The sequence below is a fragment of the Tamandua tetradactyla genome, chromosome 15 (assembly GCF_023851605.1).
Source record: "Tamandua tetradactyla isolate mTamTet1 chromosome 15, mTamTet1.pri, whole genome shotgun sequence".
NCBI classification, from domain to species: domain Eukaryota; kingdom Metazoa; phylum Chordata; class Mammalia; order Pilosa; family Myrmecophagidae; genus Tamandua; species Tamandua tetradactyla.
In genome coordinates, this window is record NC_135341.1 from 39,617,385 (window position 1) to 39,643,349 (window position 25,965).

Here is a 25,965-nt window from a genome sequence, read left to right on the forward strand (position 1 = left end):
TCATCTCCATTTTCTCAGCACTTTATGGTATGTGTACCATGCTGTCAAAGATGAGTGCTCTCAAATGTCCTGGAGTATAGACATGGATGGCACTTAGTCCAAATGCTTCAGAAATTTTACATGGTACTGATTTAAATGGAATCTAATATGCCATTATTTTATGATCCACTAAGAAAGGAAAAATTTCTGCTAGCTAAATTATGATACTATTGATAGTATGACACATTCTGCTTTTAGAATTGTTTGTATATGGGGAAAATGCATATCAGATTCAATGAAATACAGTAGTTCTAATATCACATCTGTGAGGTTTTTAGATAGTATGACATTGTGAATTTAGAGTTGTTATATGTGGGGAAAATGCACATCAGATTCAATGAAATACAGTAGTTCTAATACCATATCTGTGAGGTATTTAGTGGTTTTGACAGAATGTTTAACCTTGTCACTGCTTCAGGTCTCAGCCATGTACTGCCAACTACATGCCACTTCCACCTACTGCCCGCCCCCACCCCTTCATTACTTGGGTACTGACTGGGACAGTGATACATAGACTGAATTATGATGAGTCAGGCCTTCATTTGCGGAAAGCGTTTTGATCCATTTGTTTTAAGGGACATTTGAAACAGATTTTTGTGCCACCTGACCATCAGAACAACCTGCTTAAAATACAAATCTGGCTACCACAGTTTAAAGCCCGTTTGTGGCTTCCTTTTCCCCTGGCAGACAGTCCCCCAGTATGTCACGGTACACTGGTGCACACCAGACTTTTGACTTTGCTTCCTCAGATCCAGGGCATTGTGTGGTTACCTTTGTTGGAACATAAGGTGAGCTCATATTGTGTTATGTAGTAGAGCAGATACCTTGTATCCCATAAAGGGACTGTCTAATGCGAACTAAAGAAGATTGAGAACCGCTGATCCATAATATGAAATAGTTTCTCCTTATGAGAAATCTTGCACCTACTCTATCTAGTTATTGGCTACTTTCTCCCTTACACTTTATACTCAAGTAATATTGAATTGTTTCTGGTTTCCTTACACATATTGTTAATCTCTGTGCCTGAGAATGCCCCACAAATATGTCATTCCAAAATGAATCCTCTGTTAGGGAGGCTTCTAGTTGCTCCTATCCAACCACTAGCCTGAGTTACTTTTCTTCCTCTTTGCTACTATACAATGTATGCTTCTGTCCTTGTCTTTACTCCATTATGTTGAAATCACTTTTGCAACAAAATTGTATTTTGTAACTTATAGGAAAGTACACTCCTAAAGGCAGGGACTCTGCCTTATTTACTTTTGCTCTCCAGTGCCTAGCACAGTGCATGGCTTACCTTCAATAAATAAATTTGTTAAGCTAAATGTAACTGAAACTTTGAAAGAATTGACAGTCCATATAGAATTTGCCTGTAGTTAGTAGCTATCCTAAGTTTTCATGAAAAACAAATTTCATTTCAGTAATTTCTAAGTGCTTATGATTTCTTTTTATTCTTTTGCATGCTTTCTTGGCTGAATGGCAATAGAGAAGAAGAAAATGAGGTAAGTATAATTTAACTAATTATTCAGTGATTGGCTTCTAGATACGTTTTACAGATTGGGTAAAACTTGAAAACATTCAAATTTTAACTTTTTCTTTTTTGGGGGTGGGGTGGGGGGATGCATGTGCTGGGAATCAAACTTAAGTCTCCCGCATGGCAGGTGAACATTCTACCGCTGAACACCGATGCACCCCAAGTTTTAGCTATTATTTTGAAGGTGAAATGAAGTAATATTTTTTGTTTTACTTACTTTTGTATCTATAATAACTCATTCTGAGAGATGTTGTGTGATCTCAAGAAAATGATTCTTAAACTTTGAAACTTTAAGTGCTTTAGGGAAGATAGAGGAAACTGGCTTCCCTGGCAGCAACTTTTACCTGTTTTTATCTATTGCGCATCCATGTAAAATTTAAATTTTTGAAAGGCCAGTTTTCTTTTTTAAAGTATTTGAAAACCATTGCTCTGAAGAAAATACATGTGGAAGTATTTATTTTCCCACTTGAATAGCTTCTATATAATTTTGAAAACCAATTTCAGATTTTACAGTGTTGAATTGGGAAACTATTCTCCTAAATAGCCAAAGTTAATTAAAGAGCATCAATTAGAAAAATCTCACAAATGGCAAGTGTACTGTTTTTAATTTAGACTTGAGTTTGTTGCTGTGGATTTCTCTGATGTTCTCTCTATGATCTGGGTTATGCCTTTAACTTCTAAAGCCCACTGTCTCCTTTGGTGGTTTGGCAAATAGTCATCTTCATAGAATATATACTTTGTAATTTGTTGCTCATACAGTGGTAGTAGACTGTAAATCAGCATTCCCTGAGTATAAGGGACCCAGGAGGAAACACTGGCAGTGTGCCAGGGCAGAGTACTTTCCAGGAAGGCAGAAATCCTAATCGTTTTATGCTTACTTTATCTGTAAAATATACAGATGGGAGTGAGATGGGGGGCTGCTCTATACTAAGGTTTTCCCAAACCTAGGAATTCTATCACAGTTGCCTGGGGAGCTTATTTATAAAGAAGTCTTTTTTACCTCACCTTAGACCTATTGATTTGCTATTCCCTAGAGTGTGGATCACAAATCTGTATTTTTGTCAGTCTCCCAAATAATTCTGTGTTATGCCAGGAAACCACTAGTTTTATGACCTCTGATGTTTCTTTTCAAACAGAACACAAGAATAAACTGTTTTCATTATCTGTGATAGTTAGCTCTTGCCCTCTATACACTTGTCCTTTTCTTATTGTATCATATAATACACACCAGGTTTTGTTTTGTTTTTTAATTCTTGTTAAGAATTCTCCCTGAAAAACACATAAAAATGGATAAAATCCTTTATATGAGAGAAGCAAGAATGAAAAATACTAGTAATTGATGAGGCTGGTAAGGAAAACTTAGGAGTTTATAATGCTATTCTCTATACTTTTGAGCATACTTGAAAATGTCCGCAAATAAAGAGTTAAAAAAAACTTTATGTAGCTCAATGAAATGCATATTATTTGTCATTAAAAGGGCTTTTCGTTTCCCTGATTGATAAATATTTAAACTTTGATGCTGGCCATTTGAAAGTAACTATTTATTATAGTAGTAACTACTTGTTTTGTTGATTTATAGGCAAAGATTGAAAATGTGCAGAAAACGGGTTTCATCAAAGGACCAATGTTCAAAGGTGTTGCTTCTAGTAGATTTTTGCCCAAAGGCACCAAGACGAAAGTTAATTTGGAGGAACAAGGACGACAGAAGGTATCATTTAGCTTCAGCCTTACAAAGAAAACTTTGCAGAACAGGTTTCTGACTGCTCTTGGAAATGAAAAGCAAAATGATACTACTCCAAATTCCCCAACCGTACCTCTACAAGCCGATTCAACCCCTAAAATGGACATTGGAGATACTTTATCTACTACAGAAGAATCTTCACCCCCAAAATCAAGAGTGGAATTGGGCAAAATTCATTTTAAGAAACACCTGCTTCATGTAACATCCAGACCACTGCTGGCTACTCCCACAGCAGTAGTGTCTCCACCTCCTCCCACACTAACATTACCAGCAGTCATAGCAGAATCAACAACTGTAGACTCGCCACCGTCATCTCCTCCTCCACCACCTCCACCTCCACCTCCCCAGGCCACAATACCTTCACCACCAGCATCAGTAATGGAGCCAGTGGTCTTGCCACACACACCATTTCTGATGACAGCTCCTGTATCCTCACCAGTAGACGTAGCAGTTAGAGCCATGAAGGAACCACCAGTTATAATAACACCAGAATCTTTAGAAGTGGATACCAAACAGGACATTTTATTTAATAGTTCAGAAGAACACACAGCTCAACATTTGAATGAGCAAGCAGATATTCCCTCACAAAAAGAAGATTCCCATATTGGGAAGGAAGAAGAAATTCCAGATAGTTCTAAAACTAGTCTGGGCTCTAAAAAAACAAGTTCTAAGAAGAAATCCTCACAATCTGAAGGCACCTTTCTTGGTTCAGAATCTGATGAGGATTCTATACGGACTTCTTCAAGTCAAAGATCACACGATTTAAAATTTTCAGCAAGTGTTGAAAAGGAAAGAGATTCAAAAAAGGGCTCAGCACCTATAAAAAGTGAGGATTTAGGGAAATCATCCCGTTCTAAAACAGAGAGAGATGACAGGTATTTTAGCCATTCAAAACTTGAAAGAGATACTCGGTATATATCTTCCCGATGTAGATCGGAGAGAGAGCGAAGGCGGAGCAGATCTCGTTCTAGATCTGATAGAAGCTCTAGAACTAGTTTATCTTATTCCCGATCAGAACGATCCCATTACTATGACTCTGATCGTCGATACCATAGGAGTTCCCCCTACCGAGAGAGGATGCGCTATTCTCGGCCTTACACAGATAGCAGAGCACGAGAGAGTTCAGAATCAGAAGACGAGTATAAGAAGACATACTCCAGGCGTACCTCATCTCATTCCTTCTCTTACAGAGACCTGAGGATATCATCATCGTATTCTAAATCTGATCGAGACTGCAAAACTGAGTCATCTTATTTAGAGGCAGAGAAAAGAGGAAAGTATTCCTCAAAACTAGAGAGAGAATCCAAAAGGACTTCAGAAAATGAAATAATGAAAAGGTGTTGTTCTCCCCCTAATGAACTGGGATTCCGACGGGGGTCATCATATTCTAAGCATGAAAACAGTGCTTCCCGTTATAAATCTACCCCTTCAAAACCTATAACCAAGGCTGATAAGTTTAAAAATTCTTTCTGTTGTACAGAATTAAATGAGGAAACAAAACAATCTCATTCTTTTAGTTTACAGACTCCTTGTTCAAAAGGTAGTGGATTAAGAATGATTAGTAAAATTCCTGAAAGAGAAAAGACTGGGTCTCTGTCGCCATCAAATCAATTAAATGATTCGCCTACTTTTAAAAAGCTAGATGAATCACCTCTTTTTAAGTCTGAATTGATAGGGCATGATAGCCACAGTAGTATTAAGGAGTTAGACTCATTACCTAAAGGGAAGCATGATCAATTAAGAACTTATTGTCCAATAGAATTAAATATAAATGGATCTCCTGGGACAGAATCTGATTTGGCAACATTTTGCACTTCTAAAACTGGAGCTGTTGTGATGTCTTCTGATGATAGTGTGAGTGGATCAGAGGTATCACCTTTGGTCAGAGCATGCATGCTTTCATCAAATGGATTTCAGAATATTAGTAGATGTAAAGAAAAAGACTTGGATGATGCTTGCGTGAAGCACAGTAAGTCAGAAAACCTATTAAGAGAAATAGAACCTCTGGTGTCATCACACCAAGATAAACTTGTGTCTTTACCAGTTATGACTGACAGTTATGACTTTCCCAGTTATTCCAAAACTGTAATTAAAGAACCAGTAGATACGAGAGTTTCTAGCTGCAAAACCAAAGATTCAGATACATACTGTACTTTAAATGACAGCAACCCATCTTTGTGTCATTCTGAAGCTGAAAATACTGAGCCTTCTTCAGTTAAGATTTCTTCAAATAGCTTTATGAGTGTTCATTTGGAATCAAAAACAGTTATATGTGATAATAGAAATCTGACAGATCAGCACTCAAAGTTTGTATGTGAAGAGTATAAGCAGAGTGTTGGTAGCACTAGTTCAGCTTCTATTAATCATCACTTGGATGATTTATATCAATCTACAGGGAGTTCAAGTATTGTTTCATCTCTTCGGAGTCTCCCACCAGGAATGAAAGTAGACAGTTTATCTCTCTTGCAGTGTGGAGAAAACACATCTCCAGTTTTAGATGCTGTGCTGAAGAATAAAAAAAGCACAGAGTTTTCAAAACATGCAGGGAAAGAAACCATAGTAGAAGTGGGTAGTGGCCTTCCTGATTCAGGAAGGGGATTTGCTTCATGGGAAAACAGGCACAATAATGGGCTGTCCAGGAAATGTTTGCAGGAGGTTCAGGAAGAAGGGAATTCTGATTTGTCTGAAATAAGAGGAAGATCTGAAACTTTTCTAGATGAAGAAGGAGGAAGAAGACATGTGCATACTTCTGATGACTCAGAAGTTATATTTTCTTCTTGTGATTTGAATTTAACCATGGAAGACAGTGATGGTGTAACTTATACCTTAAAATGTGACAGTAGTGGCCATGCCTCAGAGATTGTGTCCACTATCCATGAAGATTATTCTGGTTCTTCTGAAAGTTCAAGTGATGAAAGTGATTCAGAAGATACAGATTCTGATGATAGCAGTATTCCAAGAAACCGTCTTCAGTCTGTTGTGGTTGTGCCAAAGAATTCTACTTTGCCTCTGGAAGAAACAAGTCCTTGCTCTTCTCGGAGCAGTCAGAGTTACAAACACTATTCTGACCACTGGGAAGATGAGAGACTGGAGTCGAGGAGACATTCATATGAGGAAAAATTTGAGAGTATAGCGAATAAAACCTGTCCTCAGACTGAGAAGTTCTTCTTTCATAAAGGAATGGAGAAAAACCCAGAACTTTCTTTTACACAGTCCAGCAGAAAACAAGTAGATAACCACCTGTCTGAAATTGTTCATCCTCAGAGTGATGGGGTTGATAGTACAAGTCATACAGATATGAAATCTGAAACTCTAGGTCATCCAAATTCAGATGAAACAGTAAAAGCCAAGATAGCTTCTAGGCAGCAAGAAGAACTGCCAGTTTATTCTTCAGATGATTTTGAAGATGCCCCAAATAAGTCTAGGTATCAGACCATTTTCCCTAATAGGCCAGATAGCAGGCTGGGAAAAACAGAGTTGTGTTTTTCTTCCTCATGTGAGATCTCTCGAGTGGATGGCTTCCACTCATCGGAAAAGTTCAGAAATTTAGGGTGGGACTTCTCTCAACCAGAAAAGCCTACTACCACCTATCAGCAACCTGACAGCAGCTATGGAGTCTGTGGTGAACATAAGTATCAGCAAAGTGTGGAACAGTATGGTGGGACATGTAATTACTGGCAAGGCAATGGCTACTGGGATCCACGATCAGCAGGTAGACCTCCTGGAACTGTGGTTGTGTATGATCGAATTCAAGGACAGGTACCAGATTCCCTAACTGATGACCGTGAAGAGGAGAATTGGGATCAATGCAGTGGATCGCATTTTTCAAGCCAGTCCAATAAGTTTCTTCTATCCCTGCAGAAGGACATTGGATCAGTGCAAGCACCTGAAATAAGCAGCAATTCCATTAAGGACTCTTTAGTCATAAATGAAAAGAAAGATCTTTCAAAAAACTTAGAGAAAAGTGATATGAAAGATAGAGGGCCCCCTAAAAAAAGGAGGCAGGAATTGGAGAGTGATTCTGAAAGTGATGGGGAGCTTCAGGACAGAAAGAAAGTTAGAGTGGAGGTAGAGCAGGGAGAGACTACAACATCCCCAGGTTCAGTGCTGCTTGGGCCTTCCTGTGTCATGGATGACTTCAGGGACCCACAGCGATGGAAAGAATGTGCCAAACAGGGGAAGATGCCTTGTTATTTTGATCTTATTGAAGAAAATGTTTATTTAACGGAAAGGTAAGCCTAATTCATACTTTTTTGACAAGTTTTACCTCTTTTTATTAAAAAAATGTTAACTTTTTCATTCTAGTGACTGTGAGCCTAAAGTTGTGTGATTAAAAGGTAAATTAGAAACAATCTAAAAAGTGTGTTTATCTATTTAGATTTGATAACCTGAATTACTTCCTCTAATTTTTTTTTTTTGCAGAAAGAGATATCTAATTTTTTTCTGTCTTATTACCTCTTTGATTCTAAAAGTATAATTTTGACTAGTCCAATTTTTCTTCAGTTTTTTTTTTCATGTGAAGGAAAATAAATTACCAGCAAAGTGGTCTACTTTTAAAGAAGAAAAGGGTTACATTTAAATCATTCTATTTTCTTTTATACAAGGTTTACACAAATAAAATATTACTGAAGGATTCTCTAAGATTTGGTTGTGTTAAAACTTAATTAAAAACTCTTATATTTTATACACTTCTTTTTTGTCATCAGTCTTTTACCTCAACTATTATTTGTTACTTATGAGGACTAACTCTAAAATTTAATTATTTTAGCCAGCTATATCACTGTAGCTGAAAACTCACGAGTTTTCCCTTTTTCTTCTGAGCCTGATATGACTATTAAGGACTTGAAATTGCTCAGAATCGAGGTTTAACTGAACTGTACTAAGTAAGAGCTGAGTTCTCAGTGATAGACATGAACTCATTCTATTCTCCAGACTGCTAGAGATAAGAAGGATTTTCTCATCTTTTTTTGCAGCATAATTCTTTATGTTTTTGATCTCCACAAGTACTACTGATTAGATATTTTCTTCCTTTTGAATGGTTGACTTATAAAAATTATTAACTACGAAACTGAGATTTGGCACATATTAGATAATGTATATTTTATTCTGGTCACGAGATTTAACCAGTTTTTATAAAATTTTACCCAATAGAAAGAAGAATAAATCCCATCGGGACATTAAGCGAATGCAATGTGAGTGTACCCCTCTTTCTAAAGATGAAAGAGCTCAAGGTGAAATAGCATGTGGGGAAGATTGCCTTAATCGTCTCCTAATGATTGAATGGTAAGTAAATTGGAATGCTCTGCTTTTGCTTAACCCTTCTATTAAATATTTATAAATATTAAAATAATTATTAATGAAGAGTGAAACTTAACTTTTTTCCTATTTATGGATGACTATAAACAATAAAATATCTGGATGTTTAATAAGAAGCAGGTGTTTATAAGGAGACAAATTCCAGTTGCTTAGATTTTAGTGCCTGGCATAATGTAAATACTCTCTGTAAAATAGCCTTATTATTAATGCTAACATAGTAATATTAACTTTTATCCACTTTCCATTTCTTTCCTATAACATTTGTGTCCTGGGAAGTAAATGTTACTGTATTTTTTTTTTAGCTTTCACTATAAAATATTATAACCCCTAAGATTTCAAAAAGTAAAATGTCTTCTCTCCAAATCTCAAACCCATTATTTGTAGTATCATTCCAAAAAGATTGTAATGCATAAACCAACATAAATAAATATTTCCTACTTTTGTGTTCAGAAAAAAACGTTTACTATGTATATATTTTTGGACTTTCCCTTTCCCCCAGTTTAATTAAATGTTTTGAAGACTTATTCAGAACTAAAATTGCTTCCTTATTATTTTTTATTATAAATAGTAAGCATCCTTACATTAAAAAATATTTATAAACTATTTTAGCAATCACTTTAATGAAAATTTATACCTTTGTTTTTAACATGGAAAGAGTATTAAGGTTATTTGTAGTGTAGATAACTTATTTTTAATGTTGATGATTGTTTTCTTTCAAAGTTCACTCTTCGTTTTTGATCATGTTTTGGATAGCTAAAACCCCTATACCTCCAACAATATAAAAGAGAAAACATTTTTGGTATTGCATCTAAACTAAAAGTAGAGATGACAGTACACATATGAGGAAGAGACCTAGACCTAACACTATTGTCCTAGTTTGATACTGCTATTCCTCCTCTCTGCATTCTTCCGAGTTTTCCTGTCAACCTGGCTAAATAAATCTGAAGTACAGAATTTCCTTCTTTATATGTTACTCCCTCAAATTTAGTAGTTCTCTTCTGACCTCAGAATTTCTTTTGACTTTAGCCTGGTATTCAGAACCTTTCATAATAATTCGTCAGCCTGCCTTTCCATTCTCCAGCAACCTGCATTTCTTGTTAATTATCCTTAATTGTTTTATCCCAGTTTCCCCTAGAGACATTGTTTCCTGTTTCTGCATACAGATAGGGTCTGTTTTGATGTATCTCCAGCTCTCTTATCTATGTAAACCCTATGTGTCTATGTAAAGTAGAATCTTAGAGATTCTACTTTAATCCTACTCCCTCCTAAAAGCTTTCCTTGACTACCTTATTCTAAAATTAATCCTATGTCTTATGAACAAATATAAAAAATGTTATTTATTTCTGGTTTGGCAATAAATAATGTATCAGAAATATGTGTTATATCTAATGAGGTCGTAACTAGTTTTAAAAGCCTTTGTATCTACCAGCTTTGAAATATTAAGAATTCAATGAAAGATTCATTTATTGTATTTATTATAAGGTCCATGGGAAAAGAGCCTTTCTCCTTTGTGTTGCATTTACTCTGAACAACGATCTATTTAATAATTTTGATTTCTCTCAAATGTAGATCTAGTAGTTAGCCTACATCCAAAAGTTCAAATTAATGATGATTGGAGTAGAATATAGGGAAAGGTGCACTGAAAGAAATAAATTAACTCTGCAGAGTTGTTAAGAGTACTGCAAGCTTACATGCCACTTGGGAAATGTATTCTAAACACCCTGAGAGTGGGAGACAAACCTTTTTTTTCTTGTGATCACCACACGACAAGACTGTATTGTGGGAATGATGTCTCAAAATAGCAATGTAGGTACTTAGTTCTGTGGAATCGCATCCTGATGGAAAGAAATAAATTGAAGTAGACTCTTGGGGGTTAACTAGATATATGGTGATTATGCCATGAAGAGATGGGTTTAAGTAGTTGTCTAAAACATTCTAGAGAAGATGTTTATTGTTCTTTTGCTACTTTGAAGGATTGGTTTTTCTCCATTTTTCATTGCAGTTCTTCTCGGTGTCCAAATGGGGATTATTGTTCCAATAGACGTTTTCAGAGAAAACAGCATGCAGATGTGGAAGTCATACTCACAGAAAAGAAGGGCTGGGGCTTGAGAGCTGCCAAAGATCTTCCTTCGTAAGTTATTTTTTTCAGTCACCTTTTACTTCATTTCTGTCATTGAGCTTGGTTAAATATTTCATATGAAAATAAGTTTTCTGTTATACTAAGATTTAACAATGCTTATTGTACAAAATTTGATAGCCAGGTTTTTTTCTGATTCCATTTCTTTAAGGAAATTAAAAAAATTTTTCTCCTTATATAAACAAAGACAGCTATTTATCAGTTGTGACTTTTGGGCAAAGCAGGGTTTTCCTTTATATAAATTAATATAAATAGAAATTTAAGTTATATTTCCTTTAATTCCAAGCAATTAACAAGTGTTTGTTACAGACCCCAGAATCCCTATGAGGCTATAATATAGGTAAAAATAGTTGGGACAGAATCTCTTATTTAATCTACATAACAATGAAATGGGATGAGAATAGAAAGGGAGGTAGAGAATTAAAGCATATTTGATAGATATTCAGTCAATATTTGATGAATGAATAAATGTCCTCCACCTCACTCATGCAACTTTTTTAACGTTTAGTGCAGCAAAATGTTGACTTTATTTTCTACCATACTCAGCATTTCCTTGAAACATTTAGTTTTCTTAGATATAGCACATTAAATATTCTTTTAGGAATATGAAAGTTGACTGTCTTTTTCTTTAATACCATGTATAAATTATATGTGTTTATGATTGAAAATCTTTTTAAAAGTAAAAAAGAAAAAACATTTGCTAGCCTCTTCTACCTCAGGCATATAGACACTTGGATGGGAAGTGGGATGGGGAGTTAGTGATTAGTCTTTTTATTGCAGATACTCAGAGCAACCAGGTAACAGAGAATAATACAGTTTTCTGACAGGAATCCTAATACCTTTTTTTTTTTTTTAACTTTTGTTATGGTAGTATATTTACAGTACAAAATTTCCCATTTTGACCACCCATGCATACAATTCATGATACCATTTACATTCATAATGTTGTGCCATCATCACCACCATCCATTACCAAAACTTTTTCATCACTCTAAAACAGAAATTCAAGTGAAATCATACAACATTTGTTCTTTTGTCTCTGGCTTATTTTACTCAACGTGGTGTTTTCAAGGTTCATCCATGTTGTAGCATGTACCAGCATTTCACTTCGGTTTTTGTTTGGCATGAGCAGACTCCAAGAATCGAACCCAGGTCTCTGATATGGCGGGCGAGAATTTTGCCACTGAGTCACTGTTGTACCACCTGCTTCACTTCTTTTTATGGTTTAATAATGTCCCATTGTGTGGATATACGACATTTTGTTTGTCTGTTGTGTTGTTGGATGCTTGGGTTGCTTCCACCTTTTTTGGCAATTGTGTATAACGCCTCTGTGCACATTGGTGTGCAAATATTTGCTTGAGTCTCTGCTTTCAATTCTTTGGGTTATATACCTAGAAGTAGAATTGCCAGATCATACTTAACTTTCTGAGAAACTACCAAATGTTTTCCACAGAGGCTGGACAATTTTATATTTCCACCAGCAATGAACGAGTAGTTCTATTTCTCCACATTCTCTACTATGCTTACTTTCCGCTTTTTAATAGTAGTCATTCAAGGGGGTATGAAATGGTATCTCATTGTGGTTTTAATTTCCATTTCCCTAACAGTAATGGTGTTGAGGATCTTTTCATGTCCTTTTTGGCCATTTTAACATCTTTGGAAAATGTCTATTCAAGTCCTTGGTCCATTTTTTAATTGAGTTGTCTGTTTATGTTTTGTTTTGTTTGTTTATTCATTTACCTTTTATTGTGAAAAATGACATATATACAAAAAAGCAATACATTACAAAGCATACCACAACAATTAGTTACAGAACAGATTTAAGAATTTGGTATAGGATACAGTTCCACAATTTTAGGTTTTTCCTACTGACCGCTCCAAAACATTGGTGACTAAAAGAAATATCAATATAATGATTTGGGAATCATATTCATTTGTAAATCCCATTTTCTCTTTTATAACTCCACTTTCTCCTTGGATCTTTTTTTTTAATTATTGATTTTTTAATTGATAAATATTATACATTTACATACCATGTTTTCATCCAAATTTTGGGTTGTCTTTTTGTTGTTGAGTTGTAGGATTTCTTTGTATGTTCAGAATATCAAACCCTTGTCAGAAATACGATTTCCAAATATTTTCTCCCATTCTCTAGGTTTTATTTTACTTTCTTTGAGTCAGTTCTGTTTGGGGTATGCTGCACTTCTTGCATCTGTAATTTTAAGTCTTTTGTAAGAGTTGGGAAATTTTCAGTGATAATTTCCTCCATTAGTTTTTCTCCTCCTTTTCCCTTCTCTTTTCCTTCTGGGACACCCACAACATGTATATTCATGTGCTTCATGTTGTCATTCAATTCCCTGAGTCCTTGCTCATATTTTTCCATTCTTTTCCCTATATTTTCTTTTGCTTGTTGGATTTCAGATGTCCTGTCCTCCAGTTCAATAATCCTATCTTCTGCCTCTTGAAATCTGATCTTGTAGGTTTCCATTGTTTTTTTCATCTCTTCTATTATGCCTTTCATTCCATAAGTTCTGTGATTTGTTTTTTCAGACTTTCGAATTCTTCTTTTTATTCATTCCTTGCCTTCTTTATATCCTCCCTCAATTCACTGATTTGATTTTTGATGAGGTTTTCCATGTCTGTTTGAACATTCTAAATTAATTTTTTCAACTCCTGTATCTCATTTGAATTGTTGGTTTGTTCCCTTGACTGGGCCATATCTTCAATTTTCCTAGTATGATTTGTTGGTTTTTTGCTGGCTTCTAGACATTTAATTACCTTAATTAGTTTATTCTGGAAATTGTTTCACTTTTTTTTTACCTAGGATTTTCTTGCTGAATGACTTTGTTGTCTATCTGTTCTTTGACATTCAGATCAGCTTATTCTGGACCTCTAGCTTTGGTTTTGTTTAACAGATCAGAATTTTTCAGTTCTTGTTTTCTTGTTTCTTGCCCTGCCTGTATGGTGCCTTTTTCCCCCCTTAGGGGGGTCTGCTTCCCAGACCAAACTGGCCTCTTGTGAGGAGGAAAGAGACACCTGTGCCAGTTTTCCCTGAGGGTGAGACCCAGCAGATTGAAAGACTTTCCTATGATGCCTCTGGGCTCTCCATTTTTCTATCCTGCCCAGTATATGGTGCTTGCCTGCCTGCAGGTCCTACCAGTGTAAGGTGAGGTGGTACCTTTAACTTCAGCAAACTCTCCCTGCTGGGGCATGGTGGAGACAGAGGAGAGGTTGTAGACTGATTTTAACTGCTTCACTTTTCCAGACCCTGGGGTCAGAATTCTTCAAGGGAGGGATTCCACCTGAGCTGGGTCCCATCCCTCTCCTGGGGAAGGCACAGGCTGCAGACAAACAGTCAAACAAGCTTAATTCTGTCTATGCCTGGGGCAGTGGAACCCGAGAAGCCTTGCAGCTTTGTCCAAAAAGCAATCAAGCTATAGAAACACAGCCACCAAAATGAAAGAGAAAAATCCTTTTCAGAGAAGGACCTCTGTTCTTGGGGTTTGCCAATCAAGAGCTTAAGTTGGCATGTTGCTCTGTGTATCTCCAGGTCATATGTGCCCCCTCCTTTCCTTCAGGGACCAGACCTTTTCAAATCCAAAAAAACCTGTTTTTTTTTTTTTTTTTTTTTTCTTTCTTCTTTTTCTGTCAGCCCTGCCCCCTCTGTGCTGGGGCAAAACCCAGCAACCTCCACTTTTACTGGAGGTTCAGCTGAGCTGGGGGCCTATTTTTAGCAGTCAGAATTTGTTAATTAATTCCACAATTGGAGTTTCATTGCACTCAGCCCCTGCTGCTGGTAAATTCTCTTTCTTTTCCCCTCTGGGAAGCAGCCTCTGGGGGACGGGTACTGGCCACCACAGCTTGGGAAACTCACAGTTCTGGGTGGGCTCACAGCTGGTCCACTGGTCCAGACTGGTGTACACTGTGTGTCCGGTCACTGACATGGCCCCAGCAGTTGTTCTGTACTGTTCCTGACTATTTATTAGCTGCTCTGGAGGACAAACTAAATCCCAACCTCACTAAGCCACCATCATCTTTTACTTTCTTGATAATGTCCTTTGATAACATAAAAGTTTTCAGTTTGATGGAATTCATTTTATCTATTTTTTCTTTTGTTCTTGTGCTCTAATATCAAATTGCTCTTACTGTATTTTTGTTATGAAAATAGAAAATGATGTTTTTACAATATGTCCTTTTGGGAACCAAACAGAAAAGCATTTTGTTATTTAAGAAAGAAAAAAGGATAATAGGACCCCCACAGTTTTCCCTTCTCTACAAAGCATTTGCAGAATGTGCTCAAAACAGTTTTTAAATTGTTTCTTTGAAACGTATCTCACAGAATCATCTCCTTATGACCCTTATCTAATTCACTGGAGCCTGTATACTATCTTAAACAAATAATTGGATAAGCTTCCTTTAAATGCTGTTAATTACATATAATGCAGTACTTCTTGAGGTAGCCCAATACATTTCTAAAATCACTAACTGTAGTCTAGATGTAGATATCAGGGGCCTTTTCTTTCTTTCTTTTTTTTAATTAATTAAAAAAAAATTAACACAAAACATTTAAATATCATTCCATTCTACATATACAATCAGTAATTCTTAATATCATCACATAATTGCATATTCATCATTTCTTAGTACATTTGCATCGATTTAGAAAAAGAAATAAAAAGACAACAGAAAAAGAAATAAAATGATAATAGAGAAAAAAAACTATACGTACCATACCACTTACCCCTCACTTTCATTTACAGGGGCCTTTTCTTTTATTTTACCCAAGTCTGCCAGACTTTCTCCTTGAGAGTCACTATTGTAGGAACTACAGACAGTTTAGTTCCCTTGGCAATAGTGGGTAAGATGTTTTGGAACTGTCTTTTAACAGAGTCTACAGTAAAACACATCTTCAAACCTAATCTAAAACCCTTTGGTATGCAATAGGGTCTCTCTGATAGCTCAGGACCCCACCTGTATTCTGGGAAAGGTGATTGGAGAAAGGAGGAGAGACTGTATGACTCTGCTTCACATAGCAGGTTAAAATTTCCCTAAGCTCTTTCTTTTCCTCAGCTACTCAAAAGGAGCCCTACTTTCCTAAAACTGACAAGGATTTAATATTTACCATGCCTTCTTACATCCATAACCTTCATATATTAATAGTAATACCAATTTCTTAAATTATTAGGTCAAAACTATTTACATGTTCACTGACAGAGTGTTCCCACTTAACAAGGACACAGTGTCAGATATGCATAAAATGAGAAGGTATATCGACTTAATCTGCTGGTGTTAAAAAAAATAAATAAACAAACTAAAAATATATGCAAATTCTTACCAAAACACTTTAGTTTTAAGAAATCTGCCAGTGCTTGCCTGGGTTGACTTAATGTTAGTAGATACCAAATATACCCCCCCCCCCCAACACACACACACTTATTGAGGTAAAATTCACACAACATGAAAGTAAAATATATAATTCACCGGCATTTGGTTCATTCAGAGATTTGTGCAGCTGTCACCTCTATGAAGATCCAAAACATCTATCACCCCAAAAAGAAAACATATCCATTAAGTAGTCTCTTTCCCTTCACCTCCCTCATCCCCTGCCAACCACTAATCTGCTCTCTGGCTATGGATTTATGTATTCTGGAAATTTCATATAAATGGAATCATTCAATATGACCTTTTGTGTCTGGTTTATTTCACTTAATTTTTTCAAGATTCATTCGTATTTTAGTATATATCATTATTTCATTCCTTTTTGTGGCTGAATAATATTCCATTGTATAAATAGACCACATTTTGTTTATCCATTTATAAGTTCATGGACTTTTGGGCAAATGAGACTTTTTTAAAAGCCATTTTCCCCATAACATTTTATTTATTTATTTATTTATTTATTAAAGCTTTCTGTTGTGAAATATATGTACTAAGAAAAAGCAATAATTTTTGAAGTACATTTTAACAAGTAGTTACAGAACAGATTTCATAGTTTTTAATGGGTTGCATTCCACTATTTCAGATTTTTCCTTCTGGCTGCTCCAAAACACCAAAGACTAGAAGAAATATCAGTGTAGTAATTCAGCATCATGCTCATTTGTTAAATCCTGTTTTCTCTGTTATAATTCCTCCTCCTTTGATCCTCCTCCCAATTTATAGGGAACTTTAGACAGTGCTTGTTCTGACTTTTTCATGTTGAAAAGGGGTGTTGACACTTAAGAGTAGGGGGATATAATTAGTTGATAATCTAGGAGAGGCTGGTACCTCTGGCTTTCAGGATTTACCTAATCTAGGAACCCTCTGGAAATTATAGATTCTAGGAAAGCAAACTCAATGCATGAAACTTTTATAGAGTCTCATTTAGAGCCTGTATTAGCTAGGGTTTTCTAGAGAAACAGAATCAGCAGGAGCTATCCATAGGTATAAAATTTGTAAAAGGGTCTCACATAACCATAGGGATGTAGAGTCCAAAGTCTGTAGGGCAGTCTACAAGCTGGTAATTCCGACGAAGTTCCGCAGTGAACTCAGGAGAGGCTGGCTGGACAACCATGGGAATGGAAGACCCCCAAATCCATAGGGCAGTCTGTGAAGCTGGCGACTCCAATGAAGAGTCTGGGCAAACTCTACAGGAGAGGCTCACTGGCTGAAGCAGGAAGAGTGACTGTCTCTTCTGAATCCTCCTTAAAAGCCTTCTGGTGATTAAATCAAACCCACTCATTTCAGGAGGCACTACCTTTACCTGATTACAAACACAGTCAGCTGGGGGTGCAGCCAGCATAATCATGATTTAAGTCCATGAAATGTCCTCATAGCAACAGACAGGCCAGTGCAATGTCTGACCAGACAAATGGGTACCACGACCTGGCCAAGTTGACACATGAACCTTACCATGACAGAGCCCTAGGTGTTCTTAAGAGTCAACAGGGGAGTACAAGGATAGTTCATTGGTAGAATTCTCTCCTGCTATGCAGGAGACCTGGGTTCGATTCCTGGTCCATGCACTTCCCCAAAATCAAACAATCAGGTAAAACAAACAAAACAAAAGCTATAACAAATAGTGCTGTAATAACAGGCTACTCACATGGAAAAATAATGAAACGTGACCCCATCATACAGCATAAGAAAAGAAAAAAAAAAAAAGAGTTAGCAGGAGTGATCTTGACTGGGGTTTAGCAAACTACAGCAGTTAGTACTTTCTAACTGAAGCTTGCATAAGTAGCCTCCAGAATAGCCTCTTCACTCTATTTGTTCTCTTGTAGCCATTGATGCCTTATTTTGTTACATTTCTTTACTGCTTTACTTCTTTGGTCAGGAAGGCATTGTTGATTCCCCAGTGCCAGGGCCAAACTCATCCCTGGGTGTCACGCCCCAGATTATCAGGAAGACTTTCAGCCCTGAATGTCATGTCCCACATAGGGGAGTGGGTAATGATTTTCCTTACAGAGTTGGGCCTAGAGAGAGAGAGATTTCCTGAAAGGTTCCTGAGAGAGAGAGAGGTTTCCGGGAAGCAACTCTTAGGCCTTGTTCGAGTTTGAAAGCTGCCAGAATACAATATGCCTGAAACGGAACAACTTTTAAAAAGGGGATTTATTAAGTTGCAAGTTTACTGTTCTAAGGCTGTGAAAATGTCCAATCTCAGGCATCCAGGGAAAGATACCTTGGTTTGAGAAGGCCAGTGATGTTCAGGGTTTCTCTCTCAGCTGGAAAGGCACAGGGCAAGATCTGCTTGCTTTCTCTTCAACACCTTCCCTGGGGCTCTGTCTGTTCTGTTGGCTTTGTGGGTTCTGATGACTCTCATTGCTCTAAAGCATCTTCCAAAATGATTCCTTCTTAAAGGGCTCCTGTGAATAACCCCACCTTGAATGGGTGAACACATATCTCTATGGAAACCATCTAATAAAAAATTACTACCCCCACACACAAAGTTATCACCTACAATTGGGTGGGTCATATGTCCATGAAAACAATAAAAAAAGACTCCACCCAGCAATATTGAATGAGGATTAAAGGACATAGTTTTTCTGGGGTACGTAATTGCTTCAAGCCAGCACAGACCTCATTATAGGTAGTCTTATCTTTTCTACTTCAAAAATAAGCCCATAACATTTATTATGAAAAATTTCAGGCTTATCAAAAAGTTGACTATCCATGTAACCTACTTTTAGAGTTGCTAACATTTTGTTCTATTTGTGTTATCATATATTCTCCATCTACCTTCCTCTCTATCCATCCATCAGTCCATCTTTTTTTATAAATGTTATAACCTTTAACCCTAAACCTTTCCTCACTGTAGCCATCTAGTTTTGTAATGATGGTGGCAGTTTCTCGGTCTTCCCCACCCTTTGCTGCACATTCCTTCCACCTGCCACATCAGAGCCCTTTTTCTTTAAACAGGCTTTAAGGAGTTCAATTAAGTGACCCCACTCAACCAGGGACAATTTCAGTTTTAGAAAAAGACTAATAAGAAGTATACTGTATCTCTGCCTCCACCTTCATGGGCTTAAGTCACTGCATGCCGAACAATTTAGTCTTACTTGTTTTTAATTGGTACAAATCGCTTCTCTGAGAAACCCAAATTTAATTTAACTGTCATATCCATGGGTATTGGTATATTCCTTCAGACTTCCTGGTCTGAAGTCTTTGCTCTGAGTGATTTAGTGCTTGGTCAGGCTCTGGTGTTTAAGAAATTTTCCTGAATAAAGAGGTGGTTTCAGAATAATGCTATCAGAATTAAATATTTTAGTAATAGAAGAAAGATTGTGTATAATATAATGGGGTAAACAGTTATTCAGATAGGGTTTGAACCCCAGGTTATCAGTTTGGCTGTGATTGTGGCAGGCATCTTACTTCTCTAAGCTCCGTCTTATTGTTAAATGGGTATAATATCTCTGCCAGAGAGCTTCAGTGAGCTTTAATTGAGCAAGTACAGAGGGGAGGATTTGGTTTTTGATTGGGGGGGGGGTGGAAATGTTTTCTTTCTTTTTTTTTTTTATTTAACCCGTAAAGTACCAGATACTTTACTTTATACATCATATTTCATAGTCATTACGTTACTCATTACCTGTAATGTAAGAGATGAGAATCTTTTTTTCCAAGGGAAAGAACTGAGTGTAGAAGTGGAGATTCACTATGTAGGACCTCAAATCCTGTGATCATGTCTGCTACAAATATGTACAAGATATTAAGCTTCTGGGGTTAGAGGAAAAACATAAGTATTGGCTATTAAGATAGTAATTTGACTTTTTAGGATTATCCATTAATATTCAGATTTTGATTATTCAGACCTATGTGTGATAGGTGGTTGCATAAATGCATACATATCCACCACAAATTTCTCTAATGCTGTTTATGAGTTGGCTTTTTGATATAATTGTTCATGTTCTTATTTGGTTTTTGCTGCTTTGTTTTCTAAGCAAAGCGGGTTTACATTTTTTTGATTGGACAGTTAATTCCTTTAATGAGTAAGTATGTTTATTGTGTCAGTATGTTGTGAACAAATGCAAGTGATTTCTACTTTTATATTGAAAAACAATCTCTTTGTGCCTTTAAGGTTAGGACATGTTTACTTTGAGGGAATAACACAAGACTTCCAGGCGGGCCATTTCAGGTCAGAACTTGGGTGCAAAGCAGAATGAGGCATTTGTCTACATTGAGGTAATAGTTGAAATCATTGATGAGAGTGAGCTTTTAGAGACTAAAGAGAGAGGAAGATAACTGAAAATTTAATTTCTTCAATGAAGAAGAAAAAGGTAAATAACCAAGGGAAGAGTAAATAAGTGTGTATGGTAGCCTAAAGAAGCCAAGGAGAGGAATTAACCATAATTGGTATTAAATGCCAGAAAGAATTCACAGCAAATGTGTCAGAGAAAAGGTATCAGATTTGTCCTTTAACTTAGGGACCTTTGAGAGTAAAGGAAACAGAGGCTGCTGTATTTATTTGTTGGATTTTTTTTCTGGAACATAAAGCCTCTAATTTTTCAGTGCTTCCAAACTTTATCAGCTCTGAATCACTGTTCTCATGAACTTGAATGTTTGTTTAAAAACTAATTAAAGTAAGGGGTGCAAAGGTAGTTCAGTGGTACAATTCTCGCCTGCCATGTGGGAGACCTGGGTTCGATTCCAAGTCCTATGCACTTCCCCCTCCAAAAAACAAGCAAAAGCAAAAACAAACAAAATTCAACAAATGGTGCTGCAATAAGGGGTATGCACATGGAAAAGTTATAAAATGTGACCCTGCTATATAACATACCAAAAAAAAAACTAATTAAAGCAAGCATATGTATTTTGGTATAGTGTTTAAATTATAAAGGCTTAAAATCAACATTCCTTGAAAGCGTCAAGAAGGAGAAAATTAGGGGCGGGCCACGGTGGCTCAGCAAGCAAGAATGCTTGTCTGCCATGCCAGAGGACCCGGGTTCAATTCCTGGTGCCTGCCCATGTTTAAAAAAAAAGAAGGAGAAAATTAACTTTGGTTAGGTGCTAAGTATTTTACATACATTCTAATTATATTGGTAATAACAAATTTTTCCACTTTTTAATATTTTTAAAATATCTTTTTTTTAAATTTTATTTATTAATTTAAAAAGAAATTCAGCAACAAACAAAAACATTCTTAACATATGATCATTCCATTCACATATATAATCAGTAATTCACAATATTATCACATAATTGCATATTCATCCTCATGATCATTTCTTAGAACATTTGCATCAATTCAGAAAAGGAAATAAAAAGACAACAGAAAAATAAAACAAAAAAAGAAAAAAAAAGATTATACATATCATACCCCTTACCCCTCTCTTTCATTGATCATAGCATTTCAAACTAAATTTATAAAGTATCATTTTTGACTGGATGTATGTGTTTTCCTTAAAGCTCCTAGACAAGAATTGCTATTATGTTTTTCCTTTTGTTTTACAGGAACACCTTCGTCCTAGAATATTGTGGGGAGGTGCTTGATCATAAAGAGTTTAAAGCCCGTGTGAAGGAATATGCAAGAAATAAAAACATCCACTACTATTTCATGGCTCTGAAGAATGATGAGGTAAAGCAGCATTGGTGCAACTGCTTTGAAACAGATCTAGAAATTGTTGAGTTTAGAAGGATCGTTAATACAAATTGATCTTTAAAATATATTAGAATTATATTAGTAGAGTATAAATAGTTTGTTTCCAAAAAGTATGGAAGAGGGAGGTATATGTCTTCATGTAAGCATAAACATACCTGCTTCATATATGCATAGAACAGTGGCTCTCAAATTTTTATATTTCAGGACCCTTTTATAACTATTAAAAAATTGAGTTCTTTCAAAGAGCTTATGTTTGTGTGGATTATATTTTTATTAATATTTGCTGTCTTAAAACAAATTTTAAAATATGTGTTAAGCCATTTAAGAGTAACAATAATAAACCCATTATATTTGGTACAGAAAACCTTCTTTTATGAAGAATAATCACATACATGGCGCCCCTACCCCACCCTCAGTTTTTTAAATGAGATCTGTGGCCTTGTTTTACTACAAATCTCTTTAGTGTCTGGCTTGATAGAGTTTAGTTGGATTCTTATTTCCTTTGCCTTCAGTCTGTTCAAATATCATGTGTCATGTTGCTCCTGGGAAACTGCACTGTGCACTTATGAGAGAATAGAAGTGAAAAAGGCATATAATGTCTCAATAGTGTCATGAAAATAGTTTTAATGTTACAGATAACCTGAAAATATTTTTTTCAGTCTACTAAATTATTTTAGCATTTGTTCCCCCTATTATTTATTTATTTTTAATCCATGTTTTACTCATCTGTCCATAAGGTAGATATAAGAAGCATCAGACACAAAGTTTTCACAATCACGCAGTGACACTGCACAAGCTATATCATTATACAGTCATCTTCAAGAAGCATGGCTACTGGGGCACAGCTCTACATTTTCAGGCAGTTCCTCCACCCTCTCTGTTACACCTTAACTGAAAAGCTGATATCTATTTAATGCGTATGAATAACCTCCAGGATAACCTTTTGACTCTGTTTGGAATCTCTCAGCCATTGACACTTTATTTTGTCTCATTTCTCTCTTCCCCCTTTCAGTCCAGATTTTCTCAATCTCTTGGTGCTGAGTCCCAGCTCATGTAGAGAGGGGGAGGGCAGTGAGTTTGCTTGCTGTTTTGGCCGAGAGAGAGAGGCCACATCTAAGCAACAGGAAAGGTTCTCTTGGAGGTGACTCTTAGGCCTAATTTTAAGTAGGCTTAGTCTACCTTTGTGGGATTAAGTTTCACATGAACAAACCCCAAGATTGGACGCTCGGGCTTAGGCCTAATTTTAAGTAGGCTTACCCTATCCTTTGCGGGGTTAAGTTCATATGAACGAACCGCAAGATTAGGGGCTCAGCCTACTGCTTTGGTTGTTCCCACTGCTTGTGAAAATATCAATAATTCTCCACTGGGGGGAGTTGAATTTCCTCCCTTTCTCACCATTCCCCCAAGGGGACTTTGCAAATACTTTTTTATTCACTGTTCAAATCCTTCTGTGATTTATTGAGGCATCACTCTGGACAACCCTACAAAATTTCATGCTCTACTCAAGGTTCCATGTACTTATGGTGTTCAGTTAAGCTGTCCACAGAAGTTATATTAGGAAATGCACTAGTCGAAATATAAATTTTGTACCAAATATTTTTTGCTTTAGTCTTACATAGAAGTCAAAGTTTTAAAATATTAATTACCTTTTATTTTCAACACCCTGCATTATTGACATTCCTTTGTTCTTCCTCATGCAAAACATTTTAAAATTTGTACATTTAGTCACTATCATTATGTGCTCTAGGCCTTCCTAAATTATACTATCTCAGTCTTTATCATGTATCTTTCCTTCTGATTTCATTTGTGCCCCCAGGCCTCCTCCCTCTATCATTCTCACATTCAGCTTCATTCAGTGTTCTAACATTATTGTGTTACAGTTAGGTAGTATTGTGCTATCCATTTCTGAATTTTTACAATCAGTCCCATTGCACAATCTGTATCCCTTCAGCTCCAATTACCCAGTATCTCCCTATTTCTATCTCCTGATGACCTCTGTTCTTAACTGAAATTATCCAAGTTCATTCATTAATGTTAATTCATATCAGTGAGACCATACAGTATTTGTCCTTTTGTTTCTGGCTAATCTCACTCAGCATAATGTCCTTAAGGTCCATCCATGTTGTTGCATACTTCATAATTTTATCTGTCTTACAGCTGCATAATATTCCATCCTATGTATATAACAGCTTGTTTAGCCACTCTTCTGTTGATGGGCATTTGGACTATTTCCATCTCTTGGCAATTGTAGATAATGCTGCTATAAACATTGGTGTGCAAATGTCCGTTTGTGTCTTTGCCCTCATGTCCTCTGAGTAGATACCTAGCAATGATATTGCCGGGTCAATTAGATACTTAGCTTCCTGAGGAACCGCTAAACTGCCTTCCACAGCAGTTGTACCATTTGACATTCCCACCAACATTAGATAAGTGTGCCTCTTTCTTCACATCCTCTTCAGCACTTGTTGTTTTCTGTTTTATTGATCACGGCCATCCTGGTGGGTGTGAGATGATATCTCATTGTGGTTTTGTATTTGCATTTCCCTAATAGCCAGGGAAGTTGAGCATCTTTTTATGTGCCTTTTGACCATTTGTATTTCCTCTTCTGAGAAGTGTTTGTTCAAGTCTTTTGTCCATTTTGTGATTGGATTGTCTGTCTTTTTCTTGTTGAGTTGAACAATCTCTTTATTTATTCTGGAGACTAGACCTTTATCCGATATATCATTTCCAGATATTGTCTCCAGTTGGGCAGGCTGTCTTTTTATGGAAAAGGGGGTATTAAAGAATATCTTGATTATATATGTGGAACGGAATGATCACGTTAATGTTTTAGTTCGTTTGTTAAATTTTTTTTTAATTAATAGATAAATAAATTTAAAACAAGAGTATCTTGAAATCATCAAAAGCTTTAATGAAGCTGAACCTGACCTCTTTTGACTAAATTTCCTTATTAACCTGATACTTTTTTGGACCATTTCTTTAGTCTTTCTCTTGTCATAGCAAGTAGTGATAATTCTCATTTCTTCCTTTCTGACGTCAATATGTGTGTATGTGCATGCCTTACTGTGGTGCACCATTTTCTAATCCATGCCATATTTAGCACTGAGGCTACTTCTATGTCTTATGCAACAGTGTTCTAACATATAATCTACACACAACCAGTGCTTGGTCCGTGTTTCTGAAAGACCGTTGTTCCCTGTTCCACCAGTGGTTGATAACAACCCCAGCAGTCATGAGTCTACTGGTATGTCTGGGCTGTGGCCTGGTGTGTGGCTGCATTCCCCTTAAACATTCCTCAGTTAGATCCCTGATAGTTCATATTCTTTTGGCAAATGAATATCCTCTCCTGCTCTCCTCCAGCTATACTGTATCCTCCAGGGGTACGGTCAGGACAATCTGCTCCTCATGACAACATCAAGCTTCTGTTTTGTCTAAAACTGCCCCTTTTCTCCTAACCCACCCATTCCCCCATTTCTACTTAGGATAAAGTACTGATTCTTTAGCATGGTGGGTAGAGCTAGCTTTATCTACCCAGCTCATTCTCCAGCTTTATCTACCCCCATCTATTCTTGCACCCCACCTTCTAGCCACCCAGGAATTCTGTGTTCCAAGAACACGCCACGTTTTTCTTCCTCAGGGCCCTTGTGCTTGCTGTTTCCTCTGCCTGCAGTGCTTTTCCCCAGAAAAGTATGGCTCTTTTCATCCCTTACGGTCTCAATTTAAACACTACTTTGGAGAAGACTTCCATGGTCACTCTAGGTAAAGACAGTCCTGCCCATTAATTTTCTATCACAGCTCCCACTTATGTCCCTTATGTCCTAGTAATGGCCTATACTTCTTGGCTTTTATTTTATTGATTGTACCATCTTGCAAACTCCAATGAGGACAGGGGCCCATCTATTTTGTTTGTGATTGTGTATCCTTTGCTTGGACCAGTGTCTAACACATTAAGGGATTCTAGTTAAATATTTTTGGTTGAGTTGACTTTCTCTCAGTCTCTGAGGTGGTGAGGTTCAAGGTCATCTGAAAAACTCTCCCTCAGTCCCAACAACTTCAGTCTGTTGCCAGGTCTTCTTGCCTCTCCCACCCCATGCTATTGCTTTTAAACCCACTTCAGTCAGCATCTCATG

The 25,965-nt window shown here is 36.6% G+C and overlaps 1 protein-coding gene across 14 annotated transcripts in view; it reads left to right on the forward strand.

Moving 5' to 3' along the window:
* SETD2 (SET domain containing 2, histone lysine methyltransferase) overlaps positions 1 to 25,965 on the forward strand; it is a 145,663-nt gene that overhangs the window by 23,733 nt on the left and 95,965 nt on the right. For 8 of the 14 annotated variants that reach the window (XM_077129504.1, XM_077129509.1, XM_077129502.1 and 5 more), the window contains 5 exons: positions 1,523 to 1,538; positions 3,150 to 7,543; positions 8,463 to 8,594; positions 10,630 to 10,758; positions 21,688 to 21,811. In XM_077129504.1, coding sequence (XP_076985619.1) covers positions 3,195 to 7,543; positions 8,463 to 8,594; positions 10,630 to 10,758; positions 21,688 to 21,811 — 4,734 coding nt within the window. In that variant the 5' untranslated portion in view covers positions 1,523 to 1,538; positions 3,150 to 3,194. Of the gene's footprint in view, positions 1 to 1,498; positions 1,539 to 3,149; positions 7,544 to 8,462; positions 8,595 to 10,629; positions 10,759 to 21,687; positions 21,812 to 25,965 lie in introns of all 14 variants that reach the window. The other 6 variants (XR_013162787.1, XM_077129503.1, XM_077129511.1 and 3 more) reach the window with 1 other exon arrangement.